Here is a 25,138-nt window from a genome sequence, read left to right as displayed (position 1 = left end):
GTTTATTCTTCATCATCATTGACTAAATGCACACTCGTTGATTACTCATTATTGGCTCTGTACTCGTTGGTTTGTTGCACAAGGAGAATCGTCTTCTTCAGATATGCTTCAAGAGGCGTTTGTCTCCAAGATAATCTTCTCTTTTCTTTATAAATTTCAGTAGTATCCATAAGCATTTTTTAACGGAACGCACAAATTTCAACTAACACGATTTGCGTGGAGTAACAAGTTTAGGAAACTAAAAAAAAAAAAAAAAAGGAATGAAGAGAAGATTCTGAAAATTTGTTTTTTATAGGATGGACGATTTCAGTAAAGAAGAAACACATTTCACCATAATAACGTAAAAAACCACAATTCCAGCTATCGGTATTTCTGCAAATGCAAGAAGATTGAGTTTACTACCCGTTTATAATTGCTTGCAGTAACAGAAAAGTCCAATAAACCAGAAAGTGCAAATTGTTTTTATTGTTTTATGGTCCTGACCTCCAGAAATGTGCTTTAGAAAAATATCACAAAGGCATTTAAAATTGATTCGTAGAACAGGAACATATGATAAAGATGAACGTGTGGTGCATTTTAATGATTTAAATTGGTAAATAATACAATTTATAAACCACAATCACGACCTTTTATGTGGCCTTAAAGGTCACGCTCATGACCTTAAAAATGACATTTCAGAGAGATAAATAGCTTAGTTGTACAGCGAAAATTTAAACTTCCGAGATCTTGAAACGAATTACCAAAAAACGTGTTATTGTGTTCACATTACGATATTTTCATGATATGATGGTGTCTCTGGAACTAATTAATATCGTAAAGTGGGCTACACTGTATTGTATAGCTATGCATGTTGTTTGGAATGCTGTACTTATAAATGTTTAACATTCATTTTTTTTTTTTTTTTTTTTTTTTTTCAATAAGTGTTCATATTTTTGATTTTGTTGATACTTGATACAGTCAGTCCTCGTATAACACGTGTTTATACTCAATTTATAAATAGAGGAACAATATCGTATATAACACAAACTGAATTCGCTTATGCACAATTCACCTTTGTGTTTACAAGAACGCGGAATCGCCCCAACTGAACGCAACATGATGGGAATGAAGAGAAGATTCTGAAAGTGTATTTATGTTTTTTATATCAGTGAAGGGGAAACACATTTCACCATAATAATATAAAAACCCACACAATTCCAGCAAGCGGTATTATCACAAATGCAATTAGATCGTGTTTACCACCAATTTATAACAGATTCCACCAGCAGAAACGCAAATGGAAATTGTTTTTATTGTTTTATGGTAGTAACTCCCAGAAATGTGATTTAGTAAAATTTGAGGTGTTAATAGTGTGTCGCTGCCTTTACGGTGTTGTTTATTCAGTTGCTACACGCACGCATCTTTGTTTCGGTATCAAGGGTGCCGCCTCATTTTGTAATTGTGCTTTATTCCCTAAAGATGAGTAAAATACTTTAGGTGTGAAAAGGAAGCGTCCTGGTGAAGACACTACAGATTCAGAGAGAAAAAGAAAAGCAATATCGATAGACAGAGGTGGACTGGATCAAAAATTCTTATGGGGAAAATTTGTAGCAGCGTCATACTAGCATTTATGGCCAAATTCACACCGGCCTCTGGCTCACCAGGGTTTCCCTGGTAAGTCTTATGGCCAGTCCACCTCTGTCAATGGAGAAAAAATATGAAATTGTGAAACACTGAGTGAAATTGAAAGACCATGTGGTATTGCACGTGCTGCAGGCCTAAATGAGGCAATGCCGGGAATTAGAAAGAATGCAGAGAAAAACAGAAACTTTCATAGCAGAAACAACTCAAAGTGTAACAAAATTCATTAGATCAAGACACAAAGAATTGGAAGAGATGGAACGTCTGTTTGGATAGAAGATCAAACAAAGAACAAGTTTGCTTACGATAGAAGCAAAAGCATTAGCAATATATTATTACGTAATAGTCGTGATAAAATAGTTACATATTTTATTACGATTATTTGTTGTGTTTGGTAATGCTTTGGTTACAAATGTGTGTTCAATCTTGGATTGTCGCCACCTAACCCTATTTTTCCTATAGGGCCTGTTATTTATATTGCACGAGGGTTTTTAGGAACATAACTATTGTGCTGTACTTGGGGGGGGGGGACTCTTAAACCCGGGAACTCGTAAAGCAAGAACTACCTGAAAGACCATGTGATATTGCACATGCTACAGGCCTAAATGAGGCAATGCCTATATATATATATATATAGGCAGGTGGAGGGTATAAAGGTATGTAGATAATGTTTCCAGTGTGAGTTCTTCAGGGTATATATTGGCATGATCTTGTAGGAAGTTGGGACAATTTGCTACAAATAAATTGTCTGTGTACAAGCAGATTTCCAGAGGCAGTGAGGTTTCATACCAGTACAGGTATAGATTTGCAACTGGCAGGGCTACTTATAGTGGTACGTATAGTTTGTTGGTAAACTGTTTTACCATCAAGAATGTAATTATTGGAAATGCACAAATTCATTAAGTTGTTCCAATATGTTGGTTTGCAGTCTATTATATGTTTGTATTTATTACACAGATTATTTAGGACAAGTTTCAGATTAGCTTGATTAATAGGCTGTGGAAATCAAAGGTTTTTATATGGGATATATTGCTATTATGCAAGGCTTTTAAAGTGGGGATATTGTTGGTGATAATCCTGGTGTCAGGTTGGATGTTAATGATGGGTTTCAGTAACTGTTCCAAAGTCTTGCCAGGTTTGTATGCATAGCTGCAGTTGCATAAAGTAATAAATCTGAAGCCTGTTGGGTTCTTATGGAACTTAGGTATGAAGTATATGTATAGAAAACTAATTATTAATATTAAGTTTTAATTTTTTGTTGATAGCTATTAACGTTTTTGTTATGATATTGCCATTATTGGTCACAGGCTTGTATGTTTCACTAGAATTGAGTTCAGCATTTAATGCATGAAAGCATAGTTGCTGGCAGTTTTGTCGACTAGGATAATGATAAACTGGTCGTGCAGCTCTGATAATTGTTTTTTAAGTTTGGAGATAATGCAGTTGATAGTGGATTTTTTTTTTTTCCATTTGATTTTGGTAGCTGGCCCCAGATGGTGCTGAAATCATAGGATGCATAGCATTAAGTAATTATAATTACTTATTATTATCTTTCTCTTATTTGTTTTCCATGATTACAATTTCTGTTCCTTTAACACTTTGACATTATCTACCTACCTTTATACTCCCACTTATGTATCCGTTATGGTCACTGGGTTCTTTCTGCTTAAATTTAGCAGTGTCCCTGGTCCATATACCATTAATTAATAATATTTTATACTGTTAAATTCTTATATATATTTATATATGTATAATTTTTCCCCCATTGGCATTTTTGGCAACTGGTGCACTTGCATACCTCCAAGCCCAGAAGCCAAGAAGAAGGAAAAAAGGGGCCCACAAGAGTGATTTAATTGTTTAATAGCAGGTAGCACTTCAGCATTTCTACTTGTTGCAGTCAGCAGCAAGTTTCAGTCATGATCAGTGGATTAATTCAGATATCGTTAGTAAGAATGTCTTCATATTAATACTGTGATACTAATCATGACAATGATCAGCATTATAGTTTTAATCAGTAGCTTAATGTGTGTTATTAATGGTGATTTTTTTTTAACTCACCAATGGGAAATCAAGGGAAATAGTCTAAAAGTTATGGAGAGGTTCAGAGTTCTTGTAGTGCAGAGTAACAAATTTGTTGGACTACAAACAACCCTGTTTACCTGCTTATGATATAAAGTGTTGTTTAATGTGGATGCTACATTGCAGATGATAAAATTCACTGAAAATTGGTCTGATTATTTATTGATCCCACTTGATATGTATGTAGATAGGAATGGAGACAAAAGACATTTATTATTTAATATATTATCAATTATTTGCTTGGTTCTCCTTAATGAATAACTTAAAAATAGTTTCTGAAATGTGTCCACATATTTTTTGAATAGGGCGTTCCATTGTATCGTCATATTGCTGACCTTGCGGGAAATGCAGAAGTAATCCTTCCAGTTCCAGCCTTCAATGTAATAAATGGAGGTAGTCATGCCGGTAATAAACTAGCTATGCAGGAATTCATGATTCTTCCTACAGGTGCTGCATCATTCACTGACGCAATGAAAATAGGTAGTGAAGTATATCATCACCTTAAAAGTGTTATCAAAAAAAGGCAAGTTATATTTAAATTATAGTTAACTGCACAGAAGCCTTATATAAATTTGTACAAAACCTGTTTTATATTGTTTTTATTGTGGATTATTGTGTGACGCAGAGTGAAATGGAAGACAGAATAAATCATGACAAGTTTAATACTAATTGTAAAACACATATATTAAATATATGTGTGTTTTACACTTAGTATTAAACTTGTCATGATTTATTCTGTCTTCCGTTTTGCTCTGCGTCACAATAATCCACAATAATAATGAATCCAGAGTGCCTCCCAGGCCTCTTAAATCGTATTGTTTGTCTTTATTAAGTCATGTATAAACAATGAAAAACTTATATTCTTTCAATATCTAGAGACAGGATTTGTATAACTGACTTGCTATGCTGCAGGTCACTTCTAGGAAAACCTCATCACTCTTAAATCAATGAAAAATTGTCTTCACACTAAAGTGAATTGAAGAATATATATTTTTATGCATATATAAATTTTTTAATCACTGGGCATAAAACGTTATGCATTTCATATTTTCATTAAATTATTGTCTTTAAATAACTTAATATACCAATTCTTGTATTGTAAAATGTCAGGTCCAAACTTATTCTTCCCCCTTCCTCCAATGTGTGGATCTGTAATTGGTGAAAGGATCTCCCAGTGATGCTGCTGGTCCTCCAGATTAGCATCACTGGGATCCAACACCCACAGCCTAGGTTCCAGGCTAACATCATAGGAATGTGGTGTGTTTGCCGTGCACTGACTCGTGGAAGTTTGAAAAGAGGATCCTGGTGATTGAGAGGCCCAATGCCACTTCGGCCCCTGTTTGAAGACACAGTTCTGGATGGCTTTGCCAGGATCATTCAGCTAGTGGGTTCACCTTGCAGGTGAACCCACTAGCTGAATGAATTGTACAATGTCATGCCCCTACTCTTGTGGTCCAAGGGAAAGGATTCAGATATGCCCACTACCCAGCAAGCACATTTATTGCTTGCTGGGTAGTTGGTGTTCTATTTAGGCTCCATGGTGGGTGGGGAGCCTGGGCACTGAACAAAAATGAAAACTGTAAATCCTAATATTCTAAGTGCTCCCTCTGGGACCACAACAAGGTTTCTACCAGAAAATAATACCACTAATTTGCCCTTCTTTGTCCAGAAGGTCTTGGAAAGACTAGCAGGCTCACCCAAATTGGTTAAATGGCTTCATTCTGGCAACATGCTTGTCGAGCATAACTGACTGTTAGGCACTCAGAACAGCTCCTCCAAACAACATGTATTTTGGTGTGTGTGTGGGGGGGGGGGAAATTGCAATTGTAGTAACCTCCCACAAAACACAACTCATCCCAAGGTGTAAGTTTGGAATGGGATCTGCTCCATGAGGAAATCTGTTCAGAACTAAAAAGCCAAGGAGTGACAGCTGCAAAGCCAATTAATGTTCATAGGTAGGGATGGGATTCTAGTCCCAACTAGAACCCTCATCCTTACTTTTAATATGCCAATATCTGCTAAGGAGAGTAAAGCTTGTTTGGTATCAAGGGTTTTGTCAAGAGGGAGTCCCACAAGGGTCCATTCAAAGTATCACTCTTTTTCATACTCAAAATAAACTATCACAGAATAGCTTCAACTAACTGTAAACAAATGACCTCTACGTTGACAATTTTACTATTTTTGTCACTCATGCAATATGAGCATTTTGAAAGGCAACTGCAAAATGGCATTGATCACCTTATCATGAACATCAGCTAATGGGTTTGAAGTTTCATCACAGAACTGTTTGTGTACACTTTTGTCACAAATGTAACCTTCATTCTGACCCACAATTAAAGCAAGGGAGGGACAACATCACACTGGTAGCAGAAACCAAATTCCTGGGACTTATTTATTTTTGACAAGGATCTGATATTTCTACAAACATATTTGTCAGCTAAGGACAAGGTGTGCCGAGGGACTAAATATTCTAATGCCTCTTTCTTCAACTTTGTGGGATGCAGATCACTGTACCTTGCTTCGGCAATATTGTTGCTGAAAGCAGGTTTATGCTTCTGCTAGAGACAGTACATTTTAATGGTTAGATCCAGACTGACACTGGAGCATTTTGCACATCTCCTGTTCAGAGCCTCTACATTGAAGCAAATGAACCACCTCTGTCTCTTTGATATAAGCAGTTGTCCTTACAGTGTACTTTTTAAACTGAAATCCCTGCCAACAACCCCCATAATTGGCATCAGTTTTTGAGCCACAATGGGAAAATCTCTACAGCAACCATTGGACTGCCAGCCAATCTTTTGTTATTCAAGTCCAAGGGTTAAGTGAACTAAACACGATGGTAGACAACATTGCCCAATTAATGGGACAAATCCTTCCTACTTGTGACTTCACTCAAGATCTGTGAGAAGGCTACCACACTACTAGCTGTCTACCAGCAACTCTGCATCACATAGACCTCAATATTCTGACTTACCACCAGTGCACACAGAGAGCTTGAAGTCGGTCAATCTTGTGTGGGAATCAGCTGTTGATTCCACACAAAACAGTATCCAACGAGATTTCACAAGAAACTAGCATATATACTGCAAAGTTGCATGCAATAGAAATAGCTCTTGATCACATTAAACCTAACAATTTACCAAAGTATCATCATCAGCTATTTTCAATCCACTGCAGGATGAAGGTCTCTCCAGCAACTTTCCAGTTCCTTCTGTTTTGTGCAATGGCCATCCACTTGGTACCCATAAACACTTGAATTTCATCTGTCCATATCTGTTGTATTCTTCTAGGTTTTCTTTTAGCTCCTCTTGGGTGTCATTCTGTTATTTTTCATAGTCCATCTTTCATCATATCTTCAAGCTGTGTCCTGCCCAAGTTCATTTCAGTTCTTTAGTTTTGATAAGAATGTCCTTTACTTGTGTTTGCTGCCTAATCCATGTGTTTCTCTTATCCAAAAATAAAATATTTTTGAAAATTTAACTTTGTTGGAAGGTATTTGAGAATGTGTGCTGGTGTACATTATGAGCTAGTATGATACTGACTCATAACATTAGTTACTACTATACCAGACTTTTTAATTAATTTAAGTTTGTTATTTTTTTAAAAATTCCATATGCACAGTATGATACTGACTCATAACATTAGTTACTACTATACCAGACTTTTTAATTAATTTAAGTTTGTTATTTTTTTAAAAATTCCATATGCACAGCAGTACTTCATATCCCACCCGGCAGTATGCCAGGTTAGTTAGGTAAACTTTCTTTTTTTTTTTTAAATCAAAAAAATTTGACTTAATTGTGAATATAATATGAATTTTGTTGGTTGAAGCTTAAAAATACTGCAAGAAACTGGATAAAAAAATAATAAATTTCACTTATGTAAAGTTGATTCACTTTTTTTTTCTTTTTCCTCCTACAGATTTGGACTTGCTGCTACAGGTGTAGGAGATGAAGGTGGATTTGCACCTGATATACAAAATAATAAAGAAGCATTAGATTTAATTAAGGAGGCTATTAATATTGCTGGATATACTGGGAAAATAGAAATTGGAATGGATGTTGCTGCTTCAGAATTCTACAAGGATGGTAAATATGATTTAGATTTCAAAAATCCTAATTCAGATTCTAGTCAATGGCTAGAACCAGATGCCCTGAGTGAGATGTATACAGGATTTGTTAAAGAATATCCAATTGTTTCAATTGAGGATCCTTTTGATCAAGATGATTGGACTGGTTGGACAAAATTATCTGCTACTGTAGACATTCAAATTGTTGGGCAAGTATTCTCATTATTAATTTATTAATATCCATTAATTTGTTTGACTTAAGCAAACTCTGATACAACCACAAATATATACCAATAGAGACAGAGATCATAAGTTAAGCATTAAATTAGAAATAAAAAAATTAATTTATAATGATAACAAAGCAAATACTAAAGATACCATAAGATACAACTTTGTCCTAGTTCAGCAGTTCCCAACTTTTTTTTTTTGTCTCGCAAATCCCTTTCAGCATAATATTTTTATCACAAACCTCCAAGCCTATATTCTCCGAAATCATATAATAGTTCTCCATTTTTATTATAAAATATATCTAGTACAGTAATACCCCGACTTACGCGAACTCGGAGTTACGCGGTTCTTGAATTTTTCGTTTGGCAACGCTGCCGCCCACTATCTTCAAGGTCGTTTTTCATATGTTATCGATATACGGTGCGACGGCGGAGAATGAGAGCGAAAGATGAACAAAATTCAACTTTGCTGCTTTTATGTTTTTTATATCAGTGAAGGGGAAACACATTTCACCATAATAACGTAAAAACCAACACAATTCCAGCTATCGGTATAATCGCAAATGCAATTAGATCGAGTTTACTACCAGTTTATAACAGATTTCACTAGCAGAAACGCAACTGGACTTTTATTGTTTTATGGTAGTAACCCCTAGAAATGTGAGGTGTTAATAGTGTATCTCTGCCTTTATGGTGTTGTTTATTCAGTTGCTACATGCGCGCAGCTTTGTTTATGCGTATCAAGCGTGCCTCCTCGTTTTGTAATTGTGCTTTATTCCCTAAAAATACTTAATTAAAAAGTGTGAAAAGGAAGCGTCCTGGTGAAGACACTGCAGATTCAGAGAGAAAAGGAAAAGCAATTATCGATAAACAGAGGCGGACTGGATCAAAAATTCTTACCCGGGAAAATTTATAGTGGCCTCATACTATGGTTTATGGCCAAAATCACACTGGCCCACCAGGGTTTCCCCGGTAAGGCTTATAGCCAGTCCGCCTCTGTCGATAGAGAAAAAATATGAAATTGTGAAACGCTTTGAGCGAAATGAAAGACCATGTGATATTGCACGTGCTACAGGCCTAAATGAAGCAACGGCGGAAAGCACATGACAATTGCAAACTTGACAGGTTGAAAATTGAAAAGGGCTCAATTGTAAAGGGCTTAAAAATTTTAGAAAACATAGACTCCAACGTAGAACGCGTTATAGCTACAAAGCAAGGAATAAAAAAAATTATTAGCTTGCTACGAAGAAATTCTGCGTGAAAAAAAGAACGCGCTGTGTCGTCAGACGAATTGGTTAGATTTTATGAAGCCATCGACATCGAAATAACTTTTTAACGTAAGTAATTTGTTTTTTTAATACATATTTTGTATTAATATGTATAAAGAACTGCAATTTTATTAATATTTTTCTTCTAAACTAGTGTTTATGTTAGTCCTTGGTCCCAATTAAGCAAAATTTATATGTATTTATATGCAAAGTTGTACCCCGACTTACGCGATTTTCGTCGGACCCACCTATCGTGTAACTTCGGGGTATTACTGTACTAGGTGTTTATAAATGATAATGCATAATAATGTCACCAAATACGGAAAGGTCAGAGAATGACCACTGCATATCCACGGAGCAATATGGCCTTAGTTGCTAATGCTCCTAAATAACAACAACATAATAATGTAAAATTAAGTTAAAACTAAGTACCTATGCATAACAATGGTCTTTGAATGGAAAACATTTATTTTACACGATATACTGTAAAATAGTTAAATAATTATAAGGAATTAGGGGAGAATGTGGTTTCTTTCTTTGGCAATTCTTTACTTTTTATTTAATTTTATCTTCATTGTTTATTATTAGTTATTTTGTAGTTTACAAAAATTTACCTATGTAAATTTAAGCAGACACCATAATAGAATTTTTAGTGTGAACCCTCTTGAACACTCACGAACCCCTGGGGGTTCGTGGGGATTCAAGGTGATTCGTGAACCACCGGTTGGGAATCGCTGACCCAGTTAATTGTCAATAAATAAATAAAAATATAGTAACTGAAAAATGAAAAGTGCTTGTAGTTTTGTGGAGTTGTGTGATGATCAATTTTGGAAAGGTAACAACATATATTAGTCCAGATGACAAGATTGAAACTAAGACCTGAAGCAGTGAAATCTAAATGTGCATTAAAGTTATGATCAGCTGTTATGAGATAATAGGATTCAAACTGCCTTTTTTCTTTCAGAATAAGTATAGGTGTGTTGTGCAGATTATACGTGTGAAGAGGGATTCACGATAATTTTTTTTCTCAACTTAGACATCTTAAAATACAACACATAGCCAAGAAGGTTATCTGGAAAAAGCTCAAGTTGCCAAAACTTGCCAACAGTTACAAACAGATCATAATGTCAAATATAATTGACTAGATTCATATGAAAAACAAACATAATAAAATAATGGAATTATTAAGAAGCATATACATATGCTATGGTTAAAAAAAAAAAAAAAGTTCCAAGCTATAGTTTCATTTCAAGGATAGGTGTGGGGTGCTCTTCTTTTTCCCTATGGCCATGTTTTGTGGCATATTTTTATCAGTGATAAAAGAGGAAACCTAGCTTTTAACTTTCTGTCCTTTGTCAAGTATCCATTTGGACCATTGGGAAAAATTAAGCAGTACATGAGTTTGGCATTCTAACCACAGATGATTTTCGTACAGAAAAGTCTGCATCACTGACTGAAGTGACACAGCAGCGAAATTTGAGTGTCCATGAAAATAAACTCAGGATTAAAATTAAAGAAATAAAAGTAACTTATTCAATTAAGTTTTTTTTTTATTCCTTATTGGATACTTCTGTAAAAATAAGTGATTGTAATCATTTAGTTATTCAGAATATTTTTTAATACATTAAAAAGTAAAACAAATATCAGAATTTGTATAATCACTTTTTCAACACTCATTTCATTTTTCTCCATAAAAAAACCTTTTTTTTTTCTTTAAGCTGAAAATTTTTACTTGACTTCTACCTAAATGCAAAGTACTGCAAGCAGGTAGAAGTAAAACAAGTATAACAAATCATTTGTATGGTATGCCAAACCCAAAGTAGTGAAGTGTGAAAGGTTCTAGGGGTAATTAAACAGTCTGACATGAAATTCTCTCTGCAGTGCAAACAACAAGTCTGCTAGACCAGCTTCTGGGATTTTCTGAGTAATATACATGAACTTTGCTGAAGGGCAAATTTCCTCTGTACACTACCCTACTATTAATATCTGGACATCCCTTGGTTGATAGTTGGTCACATTCTACCCAACTACTGCATGTTATAGTCAAATCTAAATATGCTTCTAGGAGACAGTAGTGTGAATGTGAAATGCCACTATTGGCAGAGATAGACTTTCCAGTACAGAGTGATAATAGGGTTCTACATGCACAATAAATCTTTGTGACATTTCAACAGCCCTAAAGATCCCTAGGTAACAATTGACTATGATCTGCAAAAAGTCTATGCCACTGATACACAACTTCTGATGGGAGGATCATTCATGAGTGCAAAATAATTGCTGTCTTTTTTTTTTTTTTCTCTCAAACCAAAAAACGCCTGCACTTTTTTGACACCTGTGATATCTGGCATTTTGTTGATGCTTACTGTAGTGCCTCTAGTGGGGGCAGACACTTAATTTTTTATAATAACTTGGCTATTGTGTATCTTTCCTTATTGTCATATACCCATTCATTTTACCTAATAAGTTCAAATTAAGAAAGGACAGATGTAGAATAGATGTGCGGAAATTTGCCTTTAGCCAGCGGGTGGTTAATTGCTGGAACAAACCATCTGTCGTTGTGGAAGTTGATAGGTTAAATAAATTTAAGGAGGAACTGGACAGGCATTTGGAGGGAATGGTGTGATTTTTTTTTTTTTTTGGCTGATGCTGCATAAGCTCCTACACTTGCTTTCTTGCATCATGTGCCACTACTACTACTACTACCTACAACAGTGCTATCAGCATATCTCTAACTCTGCATCTGAAACAGACTTAAACCAATCTCTTTTCTTAAACCAATCTTTTTTATGCGTATACGCATACAAACTGATGATAGTTGTTATAGCATAGCAGAGGCAACACTGTCTTAATATAGCCAACATTTCAACACAGCTAAATGTATATATTGAAGAGAGAACGTTGCATCTAGCCATTTATGTTCCCTTTCCTAATAAAATCACTTTTCATTTGTTTCAGAAGTATGCAGATCAAATTTTTAGACTAAGGCAAGGGTGGGAACCACCTGTCCCGTTGAAGAAAAAGCAGTTGATCCTTTTAATTATTATAATACATAACATAGGTAAGAGAACATAATTTCGGTGTTGCAGTGTGCGTGCAGGCATACACGCACATTTATAATTTTAGGATTTACAAATTCACTTCAGTAAATCTCCATGTTGGGGGGGGGGTGGAATTCCATATCAATGGTTCTTTCACTTTTCCAATTTCTAAAACAAGTGTGAGGTGGCGGTGAATATTAGCTGTCACCCATAATTTTTTTTTTTTTAGGTAAAATTTGCTATATTGCCCAAAACACTTAAATAGAAAGGGTGCAAGAATATTTGCTGATGCTATTGAGGCAGTGTTAGGTGGGTAAGAAAACTGCTAGCTTGGGGTGATGCACAGACTAATAGATAAACATTAGCCACAGGCAGAAATGAAACCGATCCTCTGCACTGATTCTATTGGAACGACCAGCAGCCTGAAAAGCAAGGTGATGGGATTTCTAGGACTGCTGAGTCATCGTGGAACAAGTAAATACATGGGCTGTGTTAGGATAACTAAGGGTAAGAACAGGTGTGTGTGTGTGTGTATACTTGCATGTACTATAATGCTAGGAGCATTGTAAATAAATTTGAATTTGAAGTGCTGGGCAAGAAATCAAATCCAAACATTGTACAGATATCAAAGTTGTGGTGTTTCAGATATAAGGGATGCAGAATTTTAATATGACAAGTGTATGATGTGTACAGACAGGACATGAGGAGGAGGGGGGGGAGGTTAAATGCTGTTAGTTAACAGCACTTAAAATCTAAGGCAGTGCATCCAGTTTACGAATAACCAGTGCACTGTTGAGTCAGTTTTGTTGATATAAGCACTGAGAAAGCAAAAATTAGTGTGTTATAGCCCTAACGACTCTGAGTACAATCAACTGTACAGACAAATGGTGGGTCAGTAAATCAGAATGTCTTTTAATGGGCAATTTTAACTTTCCAGATATTGACTGGAACTTGTGGGTTCCTCACTCACACTAGCAAGACTTTTGTGGATTTCTTAGACGACTTTTCTACAGGAGCACATTAGAGAGGTAACAATAGAGTTCATTCATTTGGAATCTGCAGATAAAAGAACCACTAGGTTGCACTGATCATAGTGTATTGATGTAGGATATACATAATGATGTAACTACCATCAAGGGTAAAGGGAAGCATTTTTTGCTTTTGTAAAGGTGACTATAGTGGTCACAGACAGTTTTTAAATTCTATACAGTGGGACCAACTGATGTTACCATTGGAAAATTCTATAAATGGGATGCATTCAAGGAATTAATCTTAGAAGCTACTATGCTTTTCATACCAGCTAGAAATATTGTTTGAGGTTTTTGGCCTAAATTGATGTCAGAGGAACTAATGGACTTGCAGTAGAGGGAAATGGATCGGATGCATATGAATTATCAGGTGACACAGAAGCCTATGGTAGATGTGAACTAGTCTAATCAAGTCACAAAGCAGGTTAGTCAACAAAGATAGATTACCAGAAATCTTTGGCAAAGGATGCAAAGAAAAACCGTAAAGACAGTATTTATGTAAACACTAGAAGGAAGAGGATGGAATAAATTGGTCCATCCTCTTCCTTCTAGTGTTAACATAAATACTAGAAGGAAGAGGATGGAATAAATTGGTCCACTGGATATCGATGGTTTCACTTTTGATGGTCCTGCTCAGGTTGCTGAAAAACTGAACTGGGTATTTTGTATCTGCATTCTCACATGATGACAACTTTAGGGAAGTGTATGCCAGAAGTTTATCAAACAAAGAGAGAAAAATGATTTTGTAATAAGTGAAAGTGGAAGAGAAATTGTTGAAGTTAAATATAAGAAATGCACCTGGGGTAGATAGAACTTTTCAGTTATATTAATGGAGGTAGCAAAGGAAATAAACAAACCCTTAGCAATATTTATGAAAAACATCCTTGTATTCAGGGGAGGTCCCTGCAGACTGGAGATGTTCAAATGTATCCCCATTTCACAAAGTGGGATCAAAGGGCAACACAAGTACTTCAGACCTACTAGTTTAAATTCTGTTCCAGGGAAAATAATGGAGTCACTGAATAAAGAAGTAATTCAGGACCATTTAGACAAGACTGCATCAGAAAAACATGTGTTAGACCAATTTCATTGGATACTATGATGTGGTCACAAAGGAATTGTATGCAAAAAGTAATTTTGTTATATACTTGGATTTCAAGAAAGCTTTTGACACTTGCACATAAGACTGCTGTATAGATTGGATCAGTGTGGTGTTGCAGTCAAATTGCTGCTGTGGATAAAGGGATGGTTGAATGGGAGAAGACAGAGTTTTCTCCCACTCAAACACTGCTCTTCATGGACTAATATTATTAGTGGAGTTCCCCAGGATTTTGTGTTCGGTCAATTGTTTTCTATAGTGGTATTGATGAAGGCATATCAGGCTTGATGTCCAAGTTTGCAGGTGATTCAAAGGTTGGCTTGCTGGTTAATGACAGTAGTGACGGAATGCTACTGCAACAGAATCTAGAAAGGTTACGCAAATGGGCTGAGAAATGGCAGTTGAAGCTTAATATTGACAAATGTAAAGAACTGCATGTGGGTAGCAGCAACCCCAGAGTAACAGTACCAACTGTGTGGTACTACATTCAGGGTAGAGGAAAATGAAAAGGACCTGTGTGTGTGTGGGGGAGGGGGGGCTAGTTATGAAGTTCTGTGATCAGTGCAGACAAGCTGCCTGGATAGCTCATGGGGTGTCATCAGTAATAGCAGGGATAAAGAGGTGATTATCCCACTGTATAAGACAATAGTCAGGCCACACCTTGTGTACTGCATACAGGTCTGGAAGCCTCATTTTAAGAAGGATGTTGAACTGCTAGAACAAGCACAGAGAAGGGCAATGAGATGGGTGAGTGGAACGAAGGGGTGTTCTTACCAAGAAAGTCTTCATTTCTGCAAATTGCAGCATCTGGAGATTAGACATGTGAAAGGTGATCTGATGTTTTAAATCGATTGAGCAAGATCAGTGCTAATGGGATTCTTCCTCATTCTCAGATTACGTAATGCTGGGTGTAGAATAGATGTACGGAAGTTTTTCTTTAGTCAGTGGGTGGTTGATTGCTGGAACAAACTTCCATCAGTTTCTGAAGTTGATAGGTTAAAGAAATCCAAGAATAAAGTAGGCAAAATGGGAAGTGGTTTTTTTTTTTTCTTTCCCTTCCCTTGGCTTATGCTATATAAACTTGCTTTCTTGCATATTTTGCCACTATTAATGCTAATAATAATACAGACAGTCCTTGTATAACACGCGTTTACACTACACGAATACGATCATACATAATTTATAAATAGAGGAAACGATATCTTGTATAACACGAACCGAATTCGCTTATGCACGATTCACCTTTGTGTTTACAAGAAATGGCAGTCGAACGCGGAATCACCCTAACTGAACGCAACAAGATAGTAATGAAGAGAAGATTCTGAAAATGCATTTGTTTTTTATATCAGTGAAGGGGAAACACATTTCACCATAATAACGTAAAAACCAACAATTCCAGCTATCGGTATAATCGCAAATGCAATTAGATTGAGTTTACTACCAGTTTATAACAGATTCCACTAGCAGAAACACAACTAGAAATTGTTTTTATTGTTTTATGGTAGTAACCCCTAGAAATGTGCTTTAGTAAAATGTGAAGTGTTAATAGTGTATCTCTGCCTTTACGGTGTTGTTTATTCACTTGCTACATATACGCAGCTTTGTTTGTGTGCCTCCTTTTGTACTTGTGCTTTAATCCCTAAAAATGAGTAAAATACTTAAAAGGTGTGAAAAGGAAACGTCCTGGTGAAGACACTGCAGATTCAGAGAGAGAAAGAAAAGCGATATCAATAAACAGAGGTGGACTGGGTCAAAAATTCTTACCCGGGGAAAATTTGTAGTGGCCTCATACTATGGTTTATGACCAAAATCACACTGGCCTCCGGCCCACCGGGGTTTCCCCCCGGTAAGGCTTATGACCAGTCCGCCTCTGGTCATAAGAAAAAATATGAAATTGTGAAACGCTTTGAGCAAAATGAAAGACCATGTGATATTGCACATGCTACAGACCTAAATGAGGCAACGCCAAGAATTAAAAAGAATGCAGAGAAAATAAAAACAACTTTCATAGCAGGAACAACTCAAAGTCTAATTAAAATCCATTAGATTAAGACACAAAGAATTGGAAGAGATGGAACGGCTGCATCTGTTTGAATAGAAAATCAAACAAAAAACAAGTCTGCTTACAATAGAAGCAAAAACATTAGCAATATTTTATTACGATTATTTATTGTGTTTGGTTACAAATGTGTGTTCAGTCTTGGCTGGCCAGCATCTAACCCTATTTTTCCCATAGGGCCTGTTGTTTATATTTCACAAGGGTTTCTAGGAACACAACTATCATGCTATACGAGGACTGACTGTATTCAGAGCTCCTAATATACAATATTTTAAATCATTACTACATGAGAGTTGTTGCTTCCATCCTTCCTGTTGGTAGCAGCAGCAACAACCTGAACCATGGTTTTTCTCAAATAATATGTTTAAGGATAAATAAACTCTTGATCTGTAGTATAGAGTAGGGCAGTGCTGTTTTGGGGCAGGGAATACTTCATCCTTCACTGTCATTGTTGAGTGTGCTAATCTTAACTCTTAACCAGTAGATACCATGCCTTTTCCCACCTTCAGTTATTTTCAGTTTCACTTCAAGAGCAAGTTGATCTTTTTTTTTTTTTTATACTCCACAAGTTCCAGGGACACCCTCACATTTTATTGATATTTTCACTCGTGTTTCACCTGAGTGAAAAACCGTTCAACTAAAACCATGAAATCTGACAGCTCTTAACCACAATATCTACATGCTTGAAACTGTACCGGTTGCAAAACCAAAAAAAGGTTTTGGTTGCACTTTCAGACTTCAGGTAAATTAGCTTTTTATCACAGGATGGGGGGGGGGGTACAATTACAGCTAAATAACATATTCCATCCAAGACATAAAACTGTATGTAATTGGATATACAGTGGATTCCGGTTATTTGGGCAGCCGTTTATTTGGGGCAAATCTTAAAAAACAGAAACCAATCGAGAAAATAGCCGGGGTTTACTTCGCTTAATTGGGACAGCATGCGGTTTAATCGGGGCAGAAGACTGCAGCACTGGAGGTTACCCCACGATTGTCTCCGACGGTACCACGTGGTTCGGTCGAAATTCTGGAGGTCACAACCATAAAACAATAAAAACAATTAGCAGTCATCCGTTTATTGGGCTCTTGTGTTAGTGAAATCTATCATAAACGAATAGTAAACTCGATCTTACTGAATTTGTGATAATGCCGACAGCTGGAATTCTGTGGGTTATTATGGTAAAATGTGTTTACACTTCTATGGAATCTTCAATCATATAAAAAAAATAAATTTTCAGATCTCTTTATTCGTATTTTTAAAGCTTTGTAACTCGTTACTTGGATCTCACTTGCGCATATCATGTTACTTGCAATTTGTGTGTGCCGTGTTCTTTGTTATTGATTGCTTATCTTTTTACTGTTTTAAATTTTAATCCCTACCCACAAATGTCAGTGAACAGAAATGTCAACTAGTTCGTATGTACTTATTACAGTACGTATTAATTATTCTGATTATCACATATCATTTAATTTTTCAATTGGTAAGGTAATAAAGGGTAAATTTGTGCTTAATATATCTTTGCTTTTATAGCCTGTGGATAACATTCCTCCTATTTTCGCTAATTAGAATCGCTGTTTAATAAAATTTAAATTCAATTCACAAACATGATCACAGTGACCGGCGCTTACTGTACATCGTATAGTGAAGGGTACTTTACTATATTGAGTTCATAGTAACGTGATTTGATTGTACAAAGTGTAAAGTGTTCATTGTCTAACGGCCCCAGGGGTTTCCCCCATCTCCGTGTTGTGTACTCTGTGAAACACAGAACACTGAAGGCCAGAGATTTTAAAAAGTGTAAGGTTTATGTTGTGTAGTGTCATGTTGTGTTGTTCCTCTGACCTTTTAGCCGTTGGGCCCCTAGTGGGACCCCCGTTGCCCACACTTAGCCCCGAGGAGGCAGGTTAGGCATAGAGGGATCGCATTAGAAGTAAGTACTCTGGCAGGCCCTGCCACCTAATTTCCTAAGATTTCAGTGGCAAGGGCCTAAAAAAAAAAAAAATAATAATAAAAAAAAATAATAATAAAAAAAATAGTAATTAATTGAATTTGATTGTACAGTGAACTAATTGTGAAAAAAAAGGGGGGGTACGTTGTATTTTTAACTATTTACGTGAAATTTCGGATAATTGGGGCAGCCGCTTAATTGGGCCAAAATGCACTAGTCCCGATGTGTCCCAAATAACCAGAATGGACTGTAGTTGATATCAGACAAATAGTATCAACCTGTAATGTACACTTAACAACAGTCTTGGGTGTGTGATTGTGATATGATTACTGAATGTACTATCCAGCAACCCTTTAGCCTATTTTTCATAGCACTTCCATTAGCAATTTCAAAAAAAAAGAAAAAGAAAAATTTCTGCAACTGCAGTATCACATCATTAATTGAAATTCCTGTCTACTTTCCAAGAGGGCAGTTACTGTCAAAGTGGGATGCTATTACTGATTGAGTAATAACACTACACTAATTATAAACTTCAGGATACTTATTACTGAGGAAACTTTTCCTTCATTGTGCAGCACTAAAACAATGCAGAAAATATTATTTTAAAGCAGCAAAGAGAAGTATTACTGCATATGCTTAATTCTGGTGAAAACTGAATATGAGGAATGGCAATAAAGATCCCAAACTGGTGTTGTAGTCATATTTGATGACTTTGTAAATAAACTGAAGTGGTATATTGTATTTAGACTTCCTCCAACAGTTATCGTACAGAGATTGTCCAGTAGGCTGAGAGGTTGCATGTAACATTTTGTTAATTTTCCATCAAAATTTTGCAGTGCCGCAATGGACTATCAGAGTTTCCTTTTAAACTGGTAAAATCTGCACTAGAAATGTATGATAGGTTAAAAACTGTTTATGGTGAAGAAACATTAAGTTGTACCAGTGTGTTTGAATGTTATAAGCAGTTCAAAGACAGACATTGAAGATTTTTTATGAGAAGTAGGCATCCATCAATCTCAAAATGAGGACAGAGTTGCGAAAGTTCAGTAAATTGTGGCAAGATATTGTTGTTTGACCCTCAGAATGATGGCTGATATGTTGGATATGATTACGGAGACAATTTGTGAAATTCTAGGGGAAAGTCTACAAAATTGTCGCTGTACAGCCTGGCAGATTGTCAGAAGAAACAAAGGGTGTCATCATATGAAGACTTCATCTAGACTTGTCAAGAAAATCAAAGTTTTTCTGAACTGGAGATGGGTGTTTCGGTATGACCAAGAGACAGTGTCAGGGCATAGAGTGGACTTCAAAATTATCACCAAGGCCCAGAAATCAAGACTATGCTGATCATGTTTTTCGACAAATTGTGTGGTAGTTGGTTTTTGTTGTATGATAATGCCCTACCCATTCCACACTTGTTGCAAAGATATTTCCAATGAAACATGGCATTGTACAATGGACCACTCTCCCTATTTCCCCAATCTAGCCCTAGTGAACTTCTTCCTGTTTACCAAGGTGAAAACTGCCCTTTAAAGGAAAGATATTTCAGGTTGAGGAAATAAAGAACTGCCAAAATGAACAGTCTCTTTGGATACCATTGCCGACTCTTCAAAAACTTTTAGAATGGTGTAATAAGTGCATTATTAAGTGATTACTTTGAATTAAAAAAAAAATTGAGCTGCATCACTTTGTCCTTTTTATTGCACCAATCCACAAACTTTATTACCATGACTTGTATTTATTAATTAATAATAAAGTAATAAATTGAAATTTAATATTAATTTGTTTCTTTTAGTGATGATTTGACTGTTACCAATCCAAAGAGAATACAAATGGCTGTGGACAAAAAAGCATGTAATTGTCTCCTTCTCAAAGTTAATCAAATTGGTAGTGTTTCAGAAGCCATAAAAGCGTAAGTAACTTATTTATCTTTTCTATGATTTTTATTAAGTTGCATTGTCGTTTCCTTATTTAGACAATTTTAACTTAAATTTCAGTCAGCATTAACAGTGGTAGCCACGCTCAGATGTCTCATCTATGTCTGTTAATAGGCTTGAAGAAATATGTTACGGATACCATCATGGAGAAGTTTTACCTTAAATATATACTGCATAGTCTGATTTTTGTGTCTATCTTTGTCTTCTCTTTAAAATCATAATTAACTAACACAGAAATTAAATATTTATTTATAGCACAGCCCATGTTTTGTAGAATCTTGGGATTTCACAAAGGGCTGGTTCTTGGTGGTTCTTCAAATATGAATTTTTTATTGGTTTTTATTTTGTGCTTGTACAGTGCAATCCAAACCCAAAAAGGGTAATCCAAACTCAGATTCTGGTTTAATTTTTATTTTTTTTTTCAGTAATTTAAAAAAAAAAAAGTGTGCTCAACAATGGAAAGTTTTTCCCAAGGAATCTTTGAGCATTGTTTTGGGGAAACTGCTCTGTGATTAGAAGATAAGCATTCCAGAACTAAATGTTCTAGATAGTCAGCAGTACAAGGGATCAAGAGATTCTATTTGTTTTCATCAGCAGTCTTTTTTTTTTTACTGCAGCTACTTGCACATTTGTATGGCAGATGAACATGTGTGAGTGTGGCATTTGGATACTAACTATTGGTTTAGTTTTTCTGTGAGTTTTGTAATTGAAGCACAGTAAAATGTACCATATTTTTTATGTAGTTTTAATTGTCTGTGTCTTGCAGCAGTTCCATGAGCACAAAGCTCCTTGTATATTAGCTTTATTGAAGTGCAATTGCACAGTAAGCCATAGGCTTAAATTGGGCATATGGGGAGACTCTAAATCTAAAGTGAATGGGCCAGACTGCTCATTCACGTTAGATTACATCTGATAGATAACAGAAATCTCAAATGGACGGCATAATTTTTAAAGTTTCCATTAGGAAAATACAGTATGGTAATGTAAGTAAAATGTTCATTATGTAATATGCGCTAAATTAATAAATTTGTAGCATTTCATAAAACCTTTAACCTTTCTCACAAATTCACTCAGTTAATGATACATTAACTGAGTGAAGTGGGTGGTCTCTCACTCAGAGTGAATTAGTCATACTACTGTTGAAGGTTGCTTAACAAAAATATCCACATGGTTTTGTGTTTAAATGGAAGTGTTTTTCTTCTACACACCACTTGGTTGTTCAGTATAGGTCACCAATAGAGACCACCCACTGTCTGATGAAAGACAAAGCTTTGAAACATGTCCTGACAGTGTCTGATTTGTAAATGCTTAGCAGATTTGTTTTTGAGTGATGCTGTGCAGTTTAATACAAAGATAGTGGCTGAACTGTAGATAGCAGTCTGTGTCTGAGTATTTGGACAAAATACCAAGCTTAATCATTCTTGGAAAGGAACAGAACATTTCCATGATCATACCTATGTAGTAATGCACTTTTTAAAATCTGTCTATTCAGTTTTGTTTATTTTGTTCATATACTATAAAGAAAACAACTCTTCCATTTTATTTAATAACATGATATATTCATTACAGCCATCAACTGGCAAAGTCTAATGGATGGGGAACTATGGTATCTCATCGTAGTGGTGAAACAGAAGATACTACTATTGCAGATCTAGTCGTTGGTCTTTGTACAGGGCAAATCAAGACTGGGGCTCCCTGTCGATCTGAACGGCTGGCAAAATATAATCAGATACTTCGCATCGAAGAAGAGTTGGGATCCAAAGCCAAATTTGCAGGCAAAAACTTCAGACATCCAGCATAAATGTCTAACAAATATAGTGTTTCCTTCAAGCAGTTATTTGTGCCCTTACAAACTTCTTATTCTTAGTTAAGATGTTGAGCATTCCCATTCAAATTATTTCTTTTAAGACAGTGTTATTGTAAAAACCTCTGATATTGTTAACAGATTAGAATAAATGCAACAAATGAATCAGGTGAAAAATAGTTCTAAATGTGGCTAATTATTCTCCCTTTTTCATGGATGAATGTAATCACCTGGTGATATTGTTCAGTTTTTCCACTTTACCTGCTACAAGTAAAGGGCTGTTGTGAACCTTGGATTATCTGCTTTTTTAACATGGAAAAGTTTATCTCATAAGATTAACTTCTTATAAATAACCTTTGTGAATGCTATTTGTTATAATAAGGATATTGGACATGGCTCACCTTTTTATATAAAAGGTGATTGCTGTATTCAAATTTTTTTTTCTTCTTATTTTATACTATGACTTTCATCAACCGGTGAAATACCACCACTTTGCTTATTGGAGGCTTGAAGTGGTGTGAAACCCATGTTTAGTCTCTAGAGCAAAGTTTCCGGCATCCCCCTCTCCCCATACTTCTCCTTCAACCCATGCACGGTACTCAGTACTATAGGTTTTGATACCTTTCATGTTTGGGGTTTTCATAAAAAAATAAATAATAAATAAATATAAAAGACAACATTATAAACAAATCTTTAATCAGTTAAACTGATCTGAGAACTGACACATCTTCCTTGCTGTTAAGCCGTCAGTGGTCCACATTTAAGTCGCTTTTTGACATGTACTGCATTAGCTTAATAGAAGATAACCATCTAGTACCTAAAAGCCTGTAGAATTGTATTTCAAATAAAACTATTTTATCTAATTAGTACCTACTTATATCAGAGCTTTCCTGGCAGATGATGGCAATACCATGTTATGATTTGATGTGTGTAAAATAAGAGATTTATCCCCAAGAACTGGTATCTGGGTGTACCTGCTTCCACACGTACACTTATGCTTCTTTAAAAAAGATTGTTTTTATATGGGCAATTTTAAATTCATATTACTGAGGGTTGATTTAGCCTTTTGATAACGATTTTGACAGTCCTTTAAAATTACAAAATTCCATGCCGATGCCACTAGTTGTGTTCTATTTGTTTTCCCTGCTCATGGACTTATCACAAGTCACTGCAATTTCCACTGAAGTAAAGCACGCTGCAAAACTGCCAAGTCAATCTTGTCCCATTCCTGCTGGCAGACTTTCCACAAATCTTCAACAGTTCTGGGGCGGCAGTTTCAGAGAGCTCTTTTCAAAAGTCCAAATGGGCAAAAATCCACGGGTGCAGCATCAGGTGATTTAACAGATATATCTTCAAACAGGATCGAACGAATACCTTTCGCCACTTCCCTTCTCCGCAAAAAAGTGCTGGTGGAACGTGACATGTGGCTGGACGTCTTATTCTAGTACACCCAGACATTTTCAGCATCAGAACCATACAATGTGGGTATTTCTGTACACAACTCAAATTTGCCCTTATAACAAAACCCGACTACAGTTGTAAAACCTTGGCCAAAACTTTCCTTGCACTAATGCACCCATGTTGGAAAGGTCTTGTCACCCTGTGGATGGTAATAAATTGCCCGAATTTCATTGCAGTCTAAGAGGTATACCCACGCTTCGTCCAATGTTGCGATGAATTTCCGCCTTTCAGCTGCCAGATATTTTTCATAGTTTTTTTTTTTTTTTTTTTTTAGCATTGACCAGCCTCTCTGCGATGTGCCTTGCTCCTAGGTGGTGTACACGGGCCTTTTGCTTCTTGTCCAGTTGCAAATTTTTGCTGATTATGCAACAATCGGTTGACTGGGAGTTTCCCACACGTGACGCTATAGCTTTTTGGGTTTTTACCAACAACGAGCAACTGCACTTTTCATACTACCTCCCTCGTTCGACTTGGAGCAGGATGCAGTTTCTTTGGTGTTTTCCGGACACTTGCAGCAGCTTCGGAATTTTCCTTTGCTATTCAAAACCTTATGGTTACCAAACTTTGATACACTAAAATTTTTCTGCTTGCACCTATTAAATAATTTTCACTTAACTGTACCCTTCTTTGGAAAGCGGAGTTATGTAACATTCCAACCGTGGGTCCAATTTCCGAGGCATGTCTACATTAAAACAATTTCAAGGAAGACGGATAATTCTCAATGTTTTGTGTTATATCTTATGACTTATTTGGTAACTAATTACAGTCCTTATTAAAATGTGCAATGTTGAAGTGTAATAAGGACAGCAATACATTCACTGAATAAGTGATACAGGGAGTACCATGAAACGTCTGTATAATCAAGGAATTAGACTGTCTTTACTCAGTTGGAAGCACTTAAATTTTCTCTATTTTCCATTTGGATTTACCTGCTCACCACACCATGAAAAGAGCCAAGCTATTATTTTTCAGGAAAACATTTTCATCAAAATGTACAGCCATCTTTATTTCTTGTTCAACGTAAGTATGCTATTTTCTATCAGTGTTGAGCATCAAATGACTCATTTGTCAGTACTTTCTTCCAGAAACTTAAAAGCAAATGTCTGAATAGACATTTTACCAAGAAGCCAATTATGAGAATAAGAAGGGAAAAGAAGCAAATCCACAAGGGCAAAAAATTAATCCATGTGCAGTGTTCTCCCCAGAAAATTTGCCAGTCGGGCGGGGAACTTTGCATTATAAAATTTTCTGTTATTTATAAATGTTACTTAAGCAATCCAGAGCAAAACTTAATTGCATAATTTAACATTATATATTGAATTAATGATAATTTGTGCAACAAACATTCAAAAAATTTAATATTGGCTAGTGTTATATTTTTTGACTGAAAAATAAATTTCAACACAGACACACACTAAATTGAACAAATAAGGTACGTTTTATTTAAAAAGTAGAATGTTTTAATAACAAATTTAAAAAAACAATTTTATTAGAATT

General features: G+C 35.8%; 1 protein-coding gene across 1 annotated transcript in view; it reads left to right on the top strand.

The window, feature by feature from the left end:
- The window catches only part of Eno (alpha-enolase), a 115,145-nt gene extending 92,677 nt beyond the window's left edge, over positions 1 to 22,468 (top strand). Inside the window, exons 6-9 of the mRNA XM_090383451.1 lie at positions 4,005 to 4,222; positions 7,621 to 7,977; positions 20,235 to 20,351; positions 21,946 to 22,468. Of these exons, the coding sequence (XP_090239577.1) occupies positions 4,005 to 4,222; positions 7,621 to 7,977; positions 20,235 to 20,351; positions 21,946 to 22,177 (924 nt within the window). The 3' untranslated portion in view covers positions 22,178 to 22,468. The remainder of the gene's footprint in view (positions 1 to 4,004; positions 4,223 to 7,620; positions 7,978 to 20,234; positions 20,352 to 21,945) is intronic.
- Positions 22,469 to 25,138: the final 2,670 nt, after the last annotated feature.

Source organism: Mastigoproctus giganteus, chromosome 10 (assembly GCF_048544385.1).
Source record: "Mastigoproctus giganteus isolate SK-2022 chromosome 10, ASM4854438v1, whole genome shotgun sequence".
Classification (NCBI taxonomy): Eukaryota; Metazoa; Arthropoda; class Arachnida; order Uropygi; family Thelyphonidae; genus Mastigoproctus; species Mastigoproctus giganteus.
This window is presented reverse-complemented; position numbering and strand designations above follow the sequence as displayed.